Below are 16,722 nucleotides of genomic sequence, written 5' to 3'. Positions count from 1 at the left end.
AGTTATTTCAATTAATTACAAATCTAATGCCCTAACCACACACTCTCAGCACCTCTATTGTACTAGGAAGCCAGGTCTCTAGCTCCATTGTGGTTTCTGTACATTACAGCAACATTACATTATCTTTTGCAATTTACGCCAGATTAAACTTCATTTAAACAAAGATCATAAAGATGTTTGTTTTAATAATACCATGTAAACATATAATTAAAACTTTACACACAAGTTATTTTGCACATGTTATCAAAAAAAACCTCTGATAAGTAATTTTGCAATTAAGGCTTTTTTGCAGAAGAATAGTAATTTTTATACATTATGTACATTTTGCATCTATAAATCAGTATCACTTAGTGGACTATGTCCACATGTATTTGAAAGTAACAAAACCAATCTCTTTAGTCAATTAAATTAGCCTTCATATAATTTATAAAACAGTCAATATCAATGGAAATACACATCCTAGAAATGGAATTTGAATTGTGAAGTTTTGGGGTTTTTTTTTTACTTTTTAGACCAGTGCACTAGGAAATGATGGTCAGCTTCTGTTAAGGCTGCTATCTGTCTTAGCAAGTGAGCATAGATGACATAAGTAGAAGTGTTACTAAATTGAGGATTCTGAAAAAGATTAAAAAAAGTGTTAGGTTAATAAACTGCATAAAGGGAAAAACATCATTAGGATTTTTTTTCCTATGTTTGTTGTTGTCAGTACAATTTCACAAGAAAGTAGTTCACCAAACAGCTGTGACAGTGGTAAAACTACGGGAAAAAACAACTCACAACTTCTAGTCAAGTAAAAAATACACAACTTCTGTATTGTAAAAGTATGATTCCCCCCCCCCCCCCCAAAAGAAAGCCCACAGGTAGCCCAAAGGCAGTACTTGAAATTCTGAGTTATTCTTTACATTGTAACACAAATTACACTCCTCTAAGTGATGTAGTTTTCATATCAGTAATACAAGTTCTTATAGCTCCTGTCTATCTCATTTCAATCCAAACTAATTTTCCTTCTATTCCATGTGTTCACATATTCCCTCATTTTAGCAGGAGACATTCTTTTTAATTCACAGCCAGTATATACCACCCCAGAGAAAAAACTCAATAGTTTTCTCAATAGAGAAATAAATAAATCAACCAATACATTAAATTGCCATTTGATATTCTCAAATAATAGCGGAAACTGCTCCTTGTGTGCAGAGGTGTTAGGTACACTAGCAAAATATAAAGGGGAAATCTGCTACAAATGCAAGCCAACTACAGCAGCAAAGGTAAGAGGTGACCACAGGCAAAAATCAGACATTGTAACCACTCAGACAGACTGGAGAAAGTCAGCCAGACTGGATAAAATGCAACACTGGAGAAAGTCACAGCAATATCAGAAAATGCATATACTGAACTTTCAGAGTTACAGAATCCTAATACAGCAAGTCTGGGAATAAGGACAACATAAGAACAAATAAGTAGGCAAAATATTTATTCTTTCAACCCAGAAAATAAAAGCAAACAATTACTTGCCTATTAGTGCATAGTTTTAATCTATGCAACTTTTCCTCATTAACTACCTTCCATTAAGCTCCCATTCCCATAATGCATTACATTTCTTCCATATTTTAACACATTCTTACAACAGGAAATTGGATGTGAAGTATCCATAGCTATACAAACTATCTTGCTTGCACAGTATACTGGTTTATAGATTGTAAGTTAAATAGACACATACTTACATAAAAGTACTGTATTTTTCTTACCTGTAAAAGTATACAATATGCTCTGAGATCATCCTTTGTTCGTGGCCTATGAACGAATGAAACAATAAACATATGGATCCATAATTTACAGACATTAAGAGTCATGAAAACATGGATGATTTTATTTTGCTTTGCTAATATGTATAGAATACCATATTTAAGAATCTTCACTGCTCTCAAAAACTGAAAAGGTCATTTACAGATTCTGACAATTCTCTGAAGGTAGCAGGCTATTTATTATCTGTCTTTTTAAAACATGACAAAAGGCAAAAAAAAAAAGGTCAGAACTGAAGAGTCAGAGGTGTTTCAAAGAGGGAATTCCACATTATTGTCTATCTCAAGTGACACCATGAAAGAGTTTATTTGCTCATCTTTGATATTTCCTGCAAGAATTCTCCATTCACTTCTATCATTGCAGCCTCTGTACTTCTTCATGTTCATCCAGGCTTTTACATAACCACAAACACATACAGCAACAGCACAAAAAGCAGTGTAAGTTGGAGAAAGGGGTAGCCAAGACCTGGGTCACGTGTGAGTTACAGCAAGCCACTGTCCCTTGCTATACCTTTTTATAAATTACACTGTGCATTCTCACTTCATGCCAAGATGTTGCCATCCCCAAAAAACTTCCTGCTTTTGGGCTATCCCCTTCTGCATCCTGCACTGCTCTTTCTGTGGTGCTGCCCCACACAAACAGTATTGTGAAGTAAACTGGGGATCAGGGAATTGTCCTAGTTGCTGTTGCAGAGGTGGACAATGAGAGTAAGTTTTAACCTAGTTAAATTCTTAAATTCATCTCACAATTAAGAAGTCCAAAGAAACGCCCTGGCAACAATCAGCTGAGATTTGGTGACAGAATGCATGGCTGGGTATGGATCTGTCTCTCAGAGGGTTCAATGCCAGCTTACAGAGTTCAAGATGTATTTCAACAGATTCACCAAAAAGAATTAAGTTATTACGTATCAAATAAGTTGCATCACATTTTCTTTTTTTGCCTAAAACAATAAAGATAATACATTTATGTTAGTGCTGCTGGTGCAGCACTGATGCAAATATTTATTATAATTACCCTGTCCATTCTTGCAGTAGACCATTAATTATTCCTTTTAGGACTGACTTCTGAACATCTTGAGGCTATGAAGACAGGAGAGGAAAAATAATATCTGAAGTAATAACACATATTCAATACAAGGTATTGTACAAATAAGCAATTTTGCTTCGCTTGCATTTTAAGACAGCTAAGAAATCTTTTGTGCTATGATGCTGAGCTCCTAAATATCTTCCTCACAGATGTAGTAGGCAAGTGTGAGGTTGTGCCAATGGTGCCTTTCAACACTTATACCCTGTAAATATAATTTCTAAAATACTCCTGTCCTTTGTATACTATGCACAGGACCTACATTTTACTATTCCCATCCTCACATTTTCTTTACTTCTCACCATGCAGTCCCATCACAGCCATGTAATATCTCTAAGATATGCAATCTTTAAGAACTACCACAGTATAAACTATGCTTCACTTGAAGGAAAAAATTTCCTCCTCTTTTACTGGAGCAGCTGTCATTATACTATGACAATTCTCATGGGATCATTTGAAGTATGTTTTGAGAGATTCTTCAGAAATCATGCCTATCTGGGAAATAAATTTTGGTATAAATGGTATAAAACATGAATTATTTTTCTCTACTTACAGTATTTAATAAGGCATCATAGACAACATTCACAAAATCTGCATCAATTCCAGAGTCCTCAATGGTATCAAATGGAGAATTGGTATCTTTCTGTAAGTTAGATAATACATGAAGCATTTTGAATATTTTATAGCTATCTTTGAAAATGTAAATTTAACAGCAAGCTTAGGAAACGTGTTCAGATACAAGTATTTCCTTTATCAAAGTGTAAGAAGATAAGTTTCCTTAACTAGTATGCTAAAGACAGAGCAAAACAGTAGTAATCCTACACATATTTATACTGTCATTCTATTTTAAAAATGCAAGAGGGTTTCAAGTAATGAATTACATTGAACTTTTATCTCTGTTGTTGATCCATTATCAGACAAAGGCAAGAAAATTTTAAGCATTCAGTATTTATTAAATAACTAAAGGTCACAGGTTATTTTGTCCAGCCTCAGATCCTACAATCCATATTAAGTATCATGAGCATATTTTGCTCTATAATAGGCAGGAAATAATAATTTAGCATGAATTCAGAAACACAAATATAACAGTTCCCTAGGAAAACCAAGTATGCCATCATAACACATGAACAGCTCATACCACACCTTTTTTTTAGGGATAGGGAATCTCTGTTTCCAAATTTGCCTGGGCCTCTGCATTAACACAGCCAATGTTTTAAAACTGTAATTTGTGTAGAAAGTACCTACACAGTCACAGTGTCACACAAACAAACTACATACTGTAATTTTAAAGCTCCACAAACTTGAAATAAAATTGCTTAACTGCTTAATCAATAAATCAATGCAATAACAGATTGTCCACAAAAGGCAGGTGAGATCATTACAAAATTATCTGAGTGGCCATGAATATCTGGCTGAAAGCCTTTAACAGATATTTTTTGATACATTTTGAAGATACAAAGCACTGTAATTACTAAATAGTATTAGGAATTATTTTCTACCTTAAATGCAGCATTTATCTCCAAGAAAGAATCAAAAGTTGTAGAATAAAAATTATGTACAGCTTTCCAATCTCCCGATGCCTTCGACTTTTCCATATCATCCCTAGAGAAAATATATTCAAATACTGGTAATGGTTTGATCTTGCCAGCCACTTAGACTTTAAAATGCACTATAACTTCAAGCTTCTCTCACTAAGCACACTTAGAAGACAGAGGAGTATAATATCCATATCTTTCTAACCTCTTCCTTGCCATTTAAAGATCATGGTATTATAAGAGAACAAAAGCATCGTTTGTGTTTGATACACCTGAGCTATGTCTTTTATTCAAAATGTTAATTCACAATGTCACAGTTCAGTGTGTTAAGACAAATAATTAGCAGAACAGAATTAAGCTGCAGCTACACTTACATGGTAAAGTTTCTCAGAGTAAGTATGATGGCTCCTAAACGACTCAAATTCACTAGATTGTCTTCAAAATTTTCTTTTAAAATTTTTCAAATAGAACTTAATCTTAGGCACAGCTGGTCAGTCTTAGGTAGTTATTCTTAGACAAGGTGATCACTGGTGACAGTCAACGTGGCTTCACTAAGGGCAAATTGTGCCTGACAGATTTGGTGCTGGCTGATGATGGAAGAATGATATCATCTACCTGGACACGTGCAAGGCCTTCCTCTGGAAGCTGCTTCCTCCTGCTTTGCTGCAGGCTGTGCAAGACATCTTCAGCATGGGGAAATCCAAACCCAGCTCAGCACAGGGAGCAGCTGCCAACTGAGAAGGACCTAGCCCTACCTGGAGGATGGCAACCGTGGCAGAGGGGAAATGGAGAGTTGGGGATTCAGCTGGGGATTCAAATGGACAGGACAAGGGCTAATGGCTTTAACCTGCAGGAGGGTTGATTTAGATCAGATATAAGGAAGAAGTTTTTTACAAACAGTGCCAGAGGCTGTCCAGAGGTAATAGTCAATATATAAAAAAATATGAATATGGAAAATTATTCAGTTCTTTGGATCATCTGAATACCAGGAAAGGATCACCTCTGCAAATTTTCCTTTATATCTTTTTTTTCTGTCCCACCAAATACACACTGAATAATCAAAAAGCTTTCTTTTTCCTTCCTGGAAGCACAAAATTTCAAACATAGGAGAAAGAAATAATTGCCAATATAACCAAAACACTTAAGACTGCCAACCTACAATAAGCCATACATACTCTTTTCCAAAACTCAGTGCTCAGTGCACTTCTAATTCTAAAGTATATGTTTTGCCATTTTCTGTGTGGAACAATATTACAACCTAGAAAAAATATTTTGATAGTTTTCACAGTAACAGAGTTATCAATCCTACCATCATAACCAGACTAACTCCTTGCCAGTCATACTGAAACTGTTTCCTGATTTGAGATTAACAAAATCAAACTTATGAATTAGGTCAAAATGAAAAGAATGCCAAAGAAAGGAAGAAAGCACATTTCTAGGAACACCAGTATAACTTACTGAAAATCTTTCATAGTTTTGGTTCGAATTGGAAGGGAATGTTCAGGAGGAATCGGTGCTTTCGGTTCTTGGGGTAACGCATCCACAGACATGCGCTGCTTTTGCCGCACATCGAGGCAAAGAGGTGGTAGGTCCTTCCCTTAAAAGAAAGATAAAGAAGAGAAAATACAATTAATCTAACACAAATAAATTGGTACTAGGAAAAAAAGGAAATTCCAAAATGTTTGATTCTAACTCTTTTAAAAACTATTTTTCTTTCCATCATGCAGACATGATGGAAAATTTGGCTAACGAATAAAAATAGCAGCGTTGCCCATTACTGTATATCCAATATAGATTGTAAATTTTCATTATATCAGCTGCAAAACTGGTGCTCCTTACAGCCAAGAGAAATCTCACTCATGACCATACCAAAGTCCAACTCTCATATAAGGACAAGACTTCAGTCCATTTTTCTACACTGTGATAAAGAATTTTAGCTAGAGATGACAGTGGATCATCTACAGTTTCCATAAAGAATCTCTGGAAAAAACTAAATGGGAAAGGCAAATTTTTTGTCTTACAGAGAATTAGTGGTGAAACAGAAGCATCTTTGAACACTTCTTTTCAATACATTTGGCTACCTAATCTAGTACAATTGACAGTGCTTTGCCAAGGTCTTTCTATTCTACTCCTTCCTTTCTGTTTGATCTGAGAATGTTTGATCAGATTAGCATGGCAAGACTTGGCAACAGCTACAGTGAGAGCAGAGATGAGGCTGCCTCTGTGTCCGACACAGCCCCAAAACACACCCACCACAGGCCAAAGCTGTGCCCACCAGCGACACTGGTAGCACCCCTGTGACACTATATTTAGGTAAGCATAAAAAAACCTGCACAGCAGCTGAGAGAGAGGAGGGATTAAAAAAAAAAAAAAAAAAAAAAAAAGAAAGAGAAAAAAAAAAAAAAAAGGAAGAAAGAAACTACCCTACAGACACCCACATCAGTGGAAAAGAAGGAGAAGGAAGGAGGAGGTGAGCCAGGGTCTGGAGCAGAGATTCCCTGCAGCCAGTGGAGAGCACATGCCTGATTAGGCTGCTGGCAGATTTGGAGAGAAGTTGAGAACAAGGGAAGGTGTGGTAAGCATGGAAGGGGAAAGTGTTTTGAATTGTGCTTCTGATTAGTTTAACTGGCAATAAATTAATATCCTCAAGTTTGTTCTGCCTATGACAATAATTGGAAAGTGTACTCCCCATCTTTATCTCAATCCATGAGTTTTTTCATCTTATTTTCTCCCCATGTCCTGTTGAGGAGGAGAAGCCACAGAGCAGCTTGGTGGGTGTCTGGCAGTCAGCCAAGACAAGCCCACCCAAAACATGAAAAAATATTTCCATTGCATTTCCAACACTCATTTTGACAGTGTCTTCACAAACATCCTCAAACACTCTTACAGTCTGATTTATGCTGCTCATTTTTAAAGGCATTTACATGAATTGTGACATGTTTGGGGAAAAATACACTATGTAAAATAAAAGTGTCCTCAAAAGTCATACATATTTAATGAAAATCCTCTATGAATTGTATAAGACCCCTCTAAGCTCTTTTGAAGGTTTGCTTTTTTTTAATTAATGAAACATCAAAGCAGCATCACTACACTGCTGCCTACTCCATTTATCACAGCAGGGAAACAGATGCTAAAAATGTCCCATGAATCCAAAAGCAGACTTTTTTCCCCTCACACTCATGAGAGAGTCATTGTCCGTGTGACTTAACTCAGCCACCGTTCATGAGATAACAGCTCAGAGCTGCCCTCAATCTCCTGAGGATGGTATCAATTACTTATATGGAACCTTGTCCATTCTTGCAGATGGAATTTTAACTATTTTAAGATAAGAGTAGCAATTGGAAAAACCAAAGCAGACATACAGATAAAAAGTTAATCCAAGCCAAGGTGCCAAGCAGTCCAACCATGCATATGTTCTGCTATTGAACACCATTCTCTGAAAGCAGAATGGACTGGTTTTAAAGAATCTAAGAATTTGTCTTATTTTTATACTCCGCGAATAACCAGCTTTTTGATTTAACTCTCATTGTATCTTCTCAATTTTAAATGGATCAAACATTGAGTTATAAGCAGCTGAACATTTTCCTGAAATGAGGAAAATATTCTTTCTACGTCTGTAGAAGAGACATCTGCTGGCAGACACTGCTCCTCAATTCAGTAAATTGAGGCTGCAGGTGATAAGCTGGTAACTTGCACCCTGTCAGCAATGCAATTTTCTTTGAAATGCAGTTTAATTTACATATACTAAAATTGATTTTTAATAGTATCTTTAACACATATGGTCAGCTTCAGTATGTTTTGTCATCATTCAAGTTTATTTGTACATAGATTTATTTGCTCTTCTGCCAGTAAAGAATACTAATTAAGATCCTTCACTTGAGCTTCATTGAGTAGAAATGGGAAATTTTATTGAGTTGATAAACAGCAATAACACAATAATACAAGACAAGATAAAACAGTAATTTCTGGCTTCTTGCCCAGTTACATCAAGTAAAAGGATTCAGCAATGCATGAATGCTTAAGGAAATATCAAAAACTTTGGTGAAGAAAATCTCATTGCTACAAAGCAGAATTGAGTAATCCAGGGCAGTTCAGAGTAAATGAATGCTGCAATTCTTTTCATTGTGACCAGCACAGCTGCTGGCCAATGAAGATTTTCAAAGGAGATGAAGCAGACAAAACTTACTGCAATTGTAACATTAGAAAAGAACTAGAAAAATCTATTTAGTATATAAATTTCATACCATACAGATGACTGTTACATTAGAAGACTTATCACATGTGGCACCTATGTAGCACATAAATATCTCCCTACTTTTCATGCTATATTTACCAGCATTAGGTTTTCCACTCTTTTGTTTTCAATGAAATTAATGTTCTTTGAAGCTGACCCTGAAGTATTACCAGTATATACACCTATATATATATACAGCTACACGTGTTCAGAGATAGCACATGTATAGATAAAGTGCAAAAAGACCCAAACACCAACCAGGCATTATTGCTAAATGCCAGATTAGCAAAAGCATAATTTTCACTTTATAAATTTGTTCAAATTGTTAATTTTTCCACATAATACACATACTGCCTCAAAACATATTGAATTCACCTTCGACTGATAATAAAAATACTCTGGTTTTACACAGGCAGGTTACTCTGATCCTGAAACTACCACAGCATCTGCTGAATTTTACACACTGAGCTCTAGCTCAAGAATAGATCCCCGACTATAATAAATATTGCCATAGAATAGCGTGGTGAAAATTAACAACTAAGTACTTGTGAGGCAGTAATTACAACTGGGAGAACACCATTTGCAGTAAAATTGAGGGCACTTCAAGAGAGTGGTGTTTAGGGTTTATTAATCTTGCGAGGTACAAAAAAAAAAAAGGATGGGGGGTCAGGGGAGAAGCAGACTTTTGGTATGTTTTGGCACAGTCAGAGAACTCTTTACTGGCCATCTCCAGCCACTGTGGTTTCCTTTGTGTAGTACAAAGCAATTTGAACTAAGCAAAAAAAAAACCCTGTCTAAAGTATAATTCAAACCTTTTGTGTTTCAGTGATTGCCTTTGTTTTCGAAGTAGAAAGCACCTCTTTACCCCGTAACAAAAACTGTTTAAAAAAAAAGAGTCTTGCACTGACTTTTAGTTTTGCAGTATAGCTAACAGGACTAATAAAAGATTGTTTTAGCAAGAATCTAATGCTGCAAGTTATAAACCACCTTTTTCTCCACAACTTTGAAACTGACAATACTTTGTTTCGAAGTCACACTACTGAGATCTCTCAGTCAAGTCTCTTTCTTGCCTCAAATCCACTGAGTGCTACCAAGACTTAGTGAACCACAGCACAACAAGCCTGAAGGGGACTTCTTCAGAGACAAGATCAATACAAACCTGACAAATGTTTCTAGAGTATTTCATAAATAAAAGTCACAAATTACTGAATTCCTTGCCCAAAAGCCTAATAAAAATTACAGGTCTAACCACAACATCTTCTTATCTAGGCTTCATGATTCTAGCCTACCATACTGAATACAGAGCTACACTTTCTATCTTTCCATCAAGTATTGTTACCTCGCCACAGCACAACCACCTTCCTTCTCACTTATAAAGCTATTCAGAACTTACTAACTGCTGCCTGTGCCTTTCACTTTTTGCCATCACCGGCCTTCATCTTCACTGCAAAACACCATCTCTCAGCAACTGCCTCCCTTAAAAACCTTACACTTGCCTCATTCCTACCATCCTTCAGATAGCAATAAAATCATTTTCTCCAAAGTTCTGACAATTTCTAGAGACACTGATCATTCCATTGAATGATTTCAGCTAGACAAAGAATATTTGCAGATAGACTGCCAAATCAGTACCTTTCTTTAAACTTTCAGACTGCCCAATCAGTATCTTTCTTTAAAATTTCAGACAGTTATTCCATTCTCCAGGTCTATTTGTTTTTTCTTATCAAACTTGTCTGTATGACACAACCTCTACTGAGCATGGGCTATTGTATATTTCACTGCCTGTACAATGTACAACACAGCATAATTTAATGAAATCTAGATTTTCAGATTTTCTGGCACTACCACAATAGAAATACTGGCAGAAAATTGAGCACCTTCTAAACTTGGTAACTAAGTAACACAGGTCTTTTTTTCTCTTACCGTTTTTGATGTTGGGTATAACAAGTTGCGTAGGTGAATTTCTGTTTCCGATGCCTTCTTTCTTTTGGTTGATAGTTGTGATGAAATTGCTGAAAGTGGAAAACTGATTTTTGGCTCCTTCCTCCAACCCCTGTAATTAAGACGACAGTATGCTCTAAAGGGCTAATACATTACCGCTAGAGTAATCTTCCTAGTGAGGTTATTACACAGAAGTCTTAAATACCTTTTAAATCAGACTGGTAATAACTGAATAAAACATAAATAATGATTCTGCAAGTTTGTTTCAAATTGGTTCAGGAGAGGTACCATACAATTCCTTTCAATTACATAAAAAAACTCAAGTATTAATTTGTGGGATATGAGGATATCCTTTGATTTCTGTGAGGAAAACACAATACAATTAGGATGCTGTCAATAACATTCTAACTTTCTGTATCCTAGTGTCTACTTTTATAATTCTCACTGCATCCAGCTCAGTTTAAACAGAAGAAAGTGTCACACATTGCTTTTTCCAAATAGCCCTAACATATTCAAGTAGTTTAGACAAATTTTCCAAGACTGGAAATGTGGCCAGAAATTTTAACCTGTAAAAACAGTTCAATACTGACTACCTGGGTAAAACTCCCTAATGATTCAAAATGGTCAGCATGTGCTGCCACTGAAGAAAGACTGAACAACAAAACTTGGTTAACAAAGTGGTAAAAGACTCCCTGCTTGAGCACCTGTTCATGCTGTCACCAAGGAGCCTGCACAAGTCTCTGCTAGGAAGTGTTGATCACTAATGTGCTCTATCAGCGAACAGAAGTGAAATCACGCATCAGACTTCCAAAGGATTGTGCCAATTAGTCCGTTGGCTAATCAGCACTGGGTGCTATTAGATATAGTTATTTACTACAGAATCTGCAAAGCATAGGTGAGGTTAAGAGGCTTATCCAAGATGACAGAAGTCTCATTATGAATATTTTAATTTTCGTCTCAATTCTAAGTCATCAATTGATATCAGGTAAATCAACTCAAAAAAATATACACACACTTCCTGCACATCATGATTTTCAACCTCACAGTAACCTAAAGACTCATTTTCCTCATACCTGGCATTTGTGCTCTCAGTTAGAAAAATGTTTCCATACAAATCAAAACTTTAATTCTGCAAATGAGAATATACGTTCCCATGTAATATCCTGTCAAAATTTTTGAATCAGTACATTTCCCTTTTTCCTTAACAGAAATACATTTAAACTAAGACATGCAGAGTTCTAAGAAAAGCACTTCACTTTCACCACAACATCCTGAAAAAACACCAGAAGAGTAATAACACAGCCCATAAACCTACCACACCACAGTGTATACAAGCTGGTACACTGCCAGAAATTTTAAACAACTGTGGCTATACAGCTATTTTTTCATGGCTCATAACTCACTAAGCTGTAAATTTGAACAATCATCAGGACTTCTTGCTTTAAAAAATCAAATTTCTATTTATAAAATTGGTATTTTTACCAAATTTCAATTTCTAGTTCCAAATTCCATATACGCAAGAAACATTCCAAAATAAAATGCAATTACCAGTGTAATTTTCAGATTAACATTTCTTTTTAGTTTATAACCTTTGAAATATCATTAAGATGATTCTTAAAAGTCATCTAGCACATGACTGGAGAAAAACAGACCCTGTACAAACATTAGTGACTGAAAAAGAACTTTTAAAAACTCCAGATCTGAGGTTAATCGGCTCTGTCACAAAATGTGTGCTCCAGGCAGAAAAGCCATGAAGCACAGATTAGTCTAATTACAATTAATAGGGAATAGATTGCAGAGATAATTGAAAAAAGGAGTATTTGTTAAATAAATTATTGTGACAGCCTTTTTGACTGACTTAGCGTTCTAGGTTTTACTCCGGCCATGTCACTGAAATACTACAGGTGAACAGTTTCTTAAAAACTTTCTCCTTACTGCCACCTCCCTCAGCAGTGATCATAAAGAACAAAAACAGCATCCCCTCTTTAACTCCATCATCCTGTTTCAAGTACAGTTCCAACAATATTAGACAAACATATGAACAAAGACTTTATTGGGAGGCCCTGGAGGGAAACTTCATTCTCATTAATGAGAAATTCTGACAACCCCTGAGGGAGCAATCTAGGGCAAGTGCACAGCACCATGTCATATTTTAAAAATTTGTAGGAGGTCACTGAGCTTTTAGAACCTATGACTCTACAAGCACACTGCCACCAGGAAGCTGAACATCCACCATCACCCTCCCACCCACCAAAAGGAATGAATATGCTTTGAGGGAGTAAGAGGATCAAAGTAATCTTAAGTCCTGTTTTAAGATCATATTAATAACCCACAGCTCTGCTGGCTTCTTAGTGGAAGTCTTCCAAAGTACCAAGCCCTCCATAGGACTGGAGAGCTACTAGCATTATACTTATAAAACTGTATCTTTCATTATTGAAGTTAAATGAAATGGTGAAAACATGTCAAAATGTTTGCAACGAGCACATACAGACTGCTTTCTTGGAAGGGACAAGAGATCATCTAAAAGAGCTTCTGGAAAATCCTGTGTTAGCCCAAACACTGCTTACTCAAGACCCTTATGTATATGGCAAGCAAAGACTAGCGAGGACAAAAAGATTTTCTTCCCTGTGCAAGAAGATATGGAGGACACTCAGATTTCCAAAAGGCATCTGACAGTGCAACAGGTTGCACTAGAAGCAGGATTTTCCCTTCCACTTGTAGCTTGAAAGGTGTAACTTTGGACTGTTCTTTTTTTACAGAAGTCTCTAACTGTTCCTATTTATTAGGGAGGAAATTACTTAGCTTTCCACAAATTTCCTTCCAGAATCTGAATGCTGACACCCAAACTATCACCTCTTTGGGGATAGTTTATGACATTTCTCCACAAAACTCCCTCTCTATCTCCACCCCCTTGAACCCCACATAAGGTAAATGACACACAACCGCACCCAGCCAGGTCTGAGCTCCTCCGTGGCAGGTCCACTTACAGAGCTCCTGCCTGTGGGTGACACTTCAGAGGTACATGACGGATGTTCAGCTACAAAGAATTCTCCTGATGCTTTAAGGTAGCTGGAATTCTACATGGCCATCCAGGGGCACACATTTTTCATTCACTGAGCTAAGCCTGACACATTTTAGGCCAGCACTTGTATCTTTATTCCAAGGGACTGGCTTTTACCATTCAAAGTGTAAGGTGGAGGTATTCAAAGGTAAAAAAAAAACTCCTGAACACTCATCCATTACAGACTTCTCCCACCAAACTGATATTTGAATCACAAGTATAAACACATTCTTGCACATTCTGACAAAGCTGAAAGTCTTTCAGAAGATTGGAACATTTTGGCAAAACACAAAATTGGCAGAATTGCTCCAAGGAGTTTGCATACAATTGCTTAGTTTAACATCACAATTATTTCCTGACAGGCATAAATATTATATGGGCAATCTTTTAAATTCAAATTATGAATTTAAATAAATGATAATTTAAATGGTAACTTCTAATAAGTCCGATGCCTATCAGAACCGCTGAACTAAAATCTCCTAAGTGCATTGCTACAGGATCAGTAACATTTTTATTCCGTTGTTGGACTGAAGTAACTTACACAAGTTCTATTGTTAAGTTATGTAAGATACCCAACTCATGTCAGGAAAATTTTATGTTCTGTAATGTATGGCCAGCAGAAAGAAAAGCGCAACTTTGGTATAATTAAAAAACCTGAAAAAAAGGTTTCTGAAAGAAATTTATTCCGGCAAATACCCTTTTCCCATTTTTTTCTCTGCATTAATTCATTCATCATTTAATCAAAATGTTCTATGATCTTTGCTTCAAAACAAAAACAAGGAAAATATTTTTAAACAAAAAGTCAAAAATACAGAACTATTTCCCAGCTACCTCTCTTGCCATGAAGTGTATTAGAGCTGAAACCCTCCACCCCCGAGAACCCTTAATGAACATTCACAATGCTGCAAACCCTCAGTCATGACTAACCCGACAGAGCAGACCGTCGTAAAATGTTAACTATAAGTGGATGGAGAATTTATAGCTTCATTATGTCATTGCTTACAGATGCACTTGTTATTTTTAAGAAACTTGAATGAAAGCCTCTCAGCGGAAAGGAACATGAAAGAAAATGAAGACGATGATTCCCCCCTTCCCTTTCTCCTCCCAAAAAAAGCGGCAAACACACCAAGCGAGCGCGGAGTGGCACAGGCGGGCCCGCGGGCAGCAGACGGGACTTACCCCGACAGCCGCGGCGGACGCCGACGGGATGGGCGGCAATTTCTCTCCCTCCTTTTCCTTTTCTTTTTCCTTTTCTTTTTCCTTCTCCCCTTCTTCCTCTTCTTCCTCCTCCTCGCCGCCCTCCTGGGCTGACGGGGCCGCGGCGCTGCCCTGGCTCAGCTCCGCTCCAGGCGGATGCCCCTCGCCGGGGCCGGGGGGCAGCTCGGCGGCGGCCGGCGGGCTCTGCAGCGACATGGTCCCGCTGCCGGCAGCCTCTCAGCGCCGTCGGCACCCGCGCCCTCCTCTCCTCCTGCCTCCGCGGAGCCCCCGCGGGCACCCTCAGCTCCGCCGCTCCGCTCGGCCGCCGCGGCACTGCAGCAGCCGCGCTGCTCCCGGGCGCCCAGACACCCCCGCACGGCGGGGCGGAGCGCAGCGCGGCGCAGCCCGGCCGCCCCCGCCGCGGCCCCGGCGGGCAGGGGGAGCGCGGGACGCGGCGCGGCGGAGGCGCCGCCGGAGCCGCTGCCCGGGAGCGCCCTCGGCCGCCGCGCCGCCTACAGCCCGCGGGCAGCGGCGGGGGCCGCCGCCGCCATGCTGCTCGTGGGCGGCTCGTGGAAACGCGCCCGGCGGCCGGGGCGCGGCGCGGGGGGAGCGGGGACACGGCGGCGGAAACTCCGCGGCGCAGCAACCGGCGCGGAGCTGCGGCCGGCCCGGCGCAGCCGCCCTGGCCAGGGACGGGTGTGGGGCACTGACGGGACCCGGGAGTGGCGACGAGGAAATAGACGAGTAATAAACAAATATAAACATAAATATATAATATATATAAAATATTATATATAAAATATGTATAAATATATACAGCTGGGTTAAGGGCCCTCGGGGTGGATACCGCTAGGCACGGCCGCGCCTCCGAAACGCCGGGTGGTGCCGGGTGCTTCTCGCCTGGCACAGGCCGTGCCGGCAGGGGCACCTCCCACACCGCGCCGGGACCGTGCCCTCAGAGCTCTCACACCGCTCCGGCCCCGTGCCCGCGGAGCTCTCGCAGCGCTCCGGGGTCGTGCCCGCGGAGCTCTCACGCCGCGCCGGGGCCGTGCTCTCAGAGCTCTCACGCCGCGCCGGGGCCGTGCCCTCAGAGCTCTCACACCGCTCCGGGGTCGTTGCTGCGGAGCGCTCATACCGCGCCGGGGCCGCGCCGGCAGAGCTCTCACACCGCGCCGGGGCCGCGCCGGCAGGGGCGCCTCTCACACCTCGCTGTCGCCCCACGGCACGTTCCTCGCCGCTTCGGGTCACGCTCCGACGAGAAAATACAGAAATTGTCGAATCATTAAAGTAGAAAAGCCCCTTCGAGATGATCGAGTCCAACCTTCGACCAAATAACACCGTGCCCACTATACCATATAGGTGGAGTTAAAGCCTTATTGCGAAGGACTGCACCGTATCATGAGGAAGGAACGTGTAACGAATGTGTGAGCCTGGCCCGGTCTCTGATGGCAGAGCCAGAGCGGTGCCAAGGCTGTGCAGTGGTAGGTCCTGGCCCTCCTTTGGGCAGGTCTCGGGCAGTACCCGCAGCCAGAGCCTCAGTGCGTCTCCCTGGCTGTGCTGAGCTTTGCTTGAGTGTGTGAAGAAATACCATCTTCAGAAGAGGCGCTGTGTTGAACTGGTTGCAAGACAAAATCTAGACCGAATGTCACACATACTGGCTTGGTACTGACCCGCAGCTTGGCTTGGTATATGAAGCTGCAGGAGCCCTGCTGAGTGAGAGGGGGACAATGTTGTGTACTCTAACCTACATCCAATTTAAGCTCTTCAAACCACTAGCTGCCAGATGAAACAAGTTGCCTTCAGACCACTCTAATTTTGTGTCTGAAGAAGAGTTTTTCTCCCAGCTTCAGGAACAGAGTGTGAATAGCATT

General features: G+C 39.7%; 1 protein-coding gene across 7 annotated transcripts in view; it reads right to left on the bottom strand.

Moving 5' to 3' along the window:
• The window catches only part of HECTD2 (HECT domain E3 ubiquitin protein ligase 2), a 66,618-nt gene extending 50,827 nt beyond the window's left edge, over window positions 1-15,791 (bottom strand). For 2 of the 7 annotated variants that reach the window (XR_012056711.1, XM_072931109.1), the window contains exons 1-8: window positions 14,834-15,791; window positions 10,576-10,705; window positions 5,877-6,015; window positions 4,383-4,485; window positions 3,437-3,526; window positions 2,815-2,879; window positions 1,746-1,791; window positions 506-615 (exon numbers count right to left, since the gene is read on the bottom strand). Coding sequence is in view for 5 of the 7 variants with exons in the window: in XM_072931109.1 (XP_072787210.1) it covers window positions 506-615; window positions 1,746-1,791; window positions 2,815-2,879; window positions 3,437-3,526; window positions 4,383-4,485; window positions 5,877-6,015; window positions 10,576-10,705; window positions 14,834-15,067 (917 nt within the window). In the remaining 2 variants the exon portion in view is untranslated. Of the gene's footprint in view, window positions 1-505; window positions 616-1,745; window positions 1,792-2,814; window positions 2,880-3,436; window positions 3,527-4,382; window positions 4,508-5,876; window positions 6,016-10,575; window positions 10,706-14,833 lie in introns of those variants that run through there. The other 5 variants (XR_005980786.2, XM_032749150.3, XM_030276071.4 and 2 more) reach the window with 4 other exon arrangements.
• Between the last annotated feature and the right edge of the window lie 931 nt (window positions 15,792-16,722).

This window comes from Taeniopygia guttata, chromosome 6, assembly GCF_048771995.1.
Source record: "Taeniopygia guttata chromosome 6, bTaeGut7.mat, whole genome shotgun sequence".
Classification (NCBI taxonomy): Eukaryota; Metazoa; Chordata; class Aves; order Passeriformes; family Estrildidae; genus Taeniopygia; species Taeniopygia guttata.
Note: the sequence above shows the minus strand (reverse complement) of the source record. Positions and strands in the feature narration are given on the sequence as shown.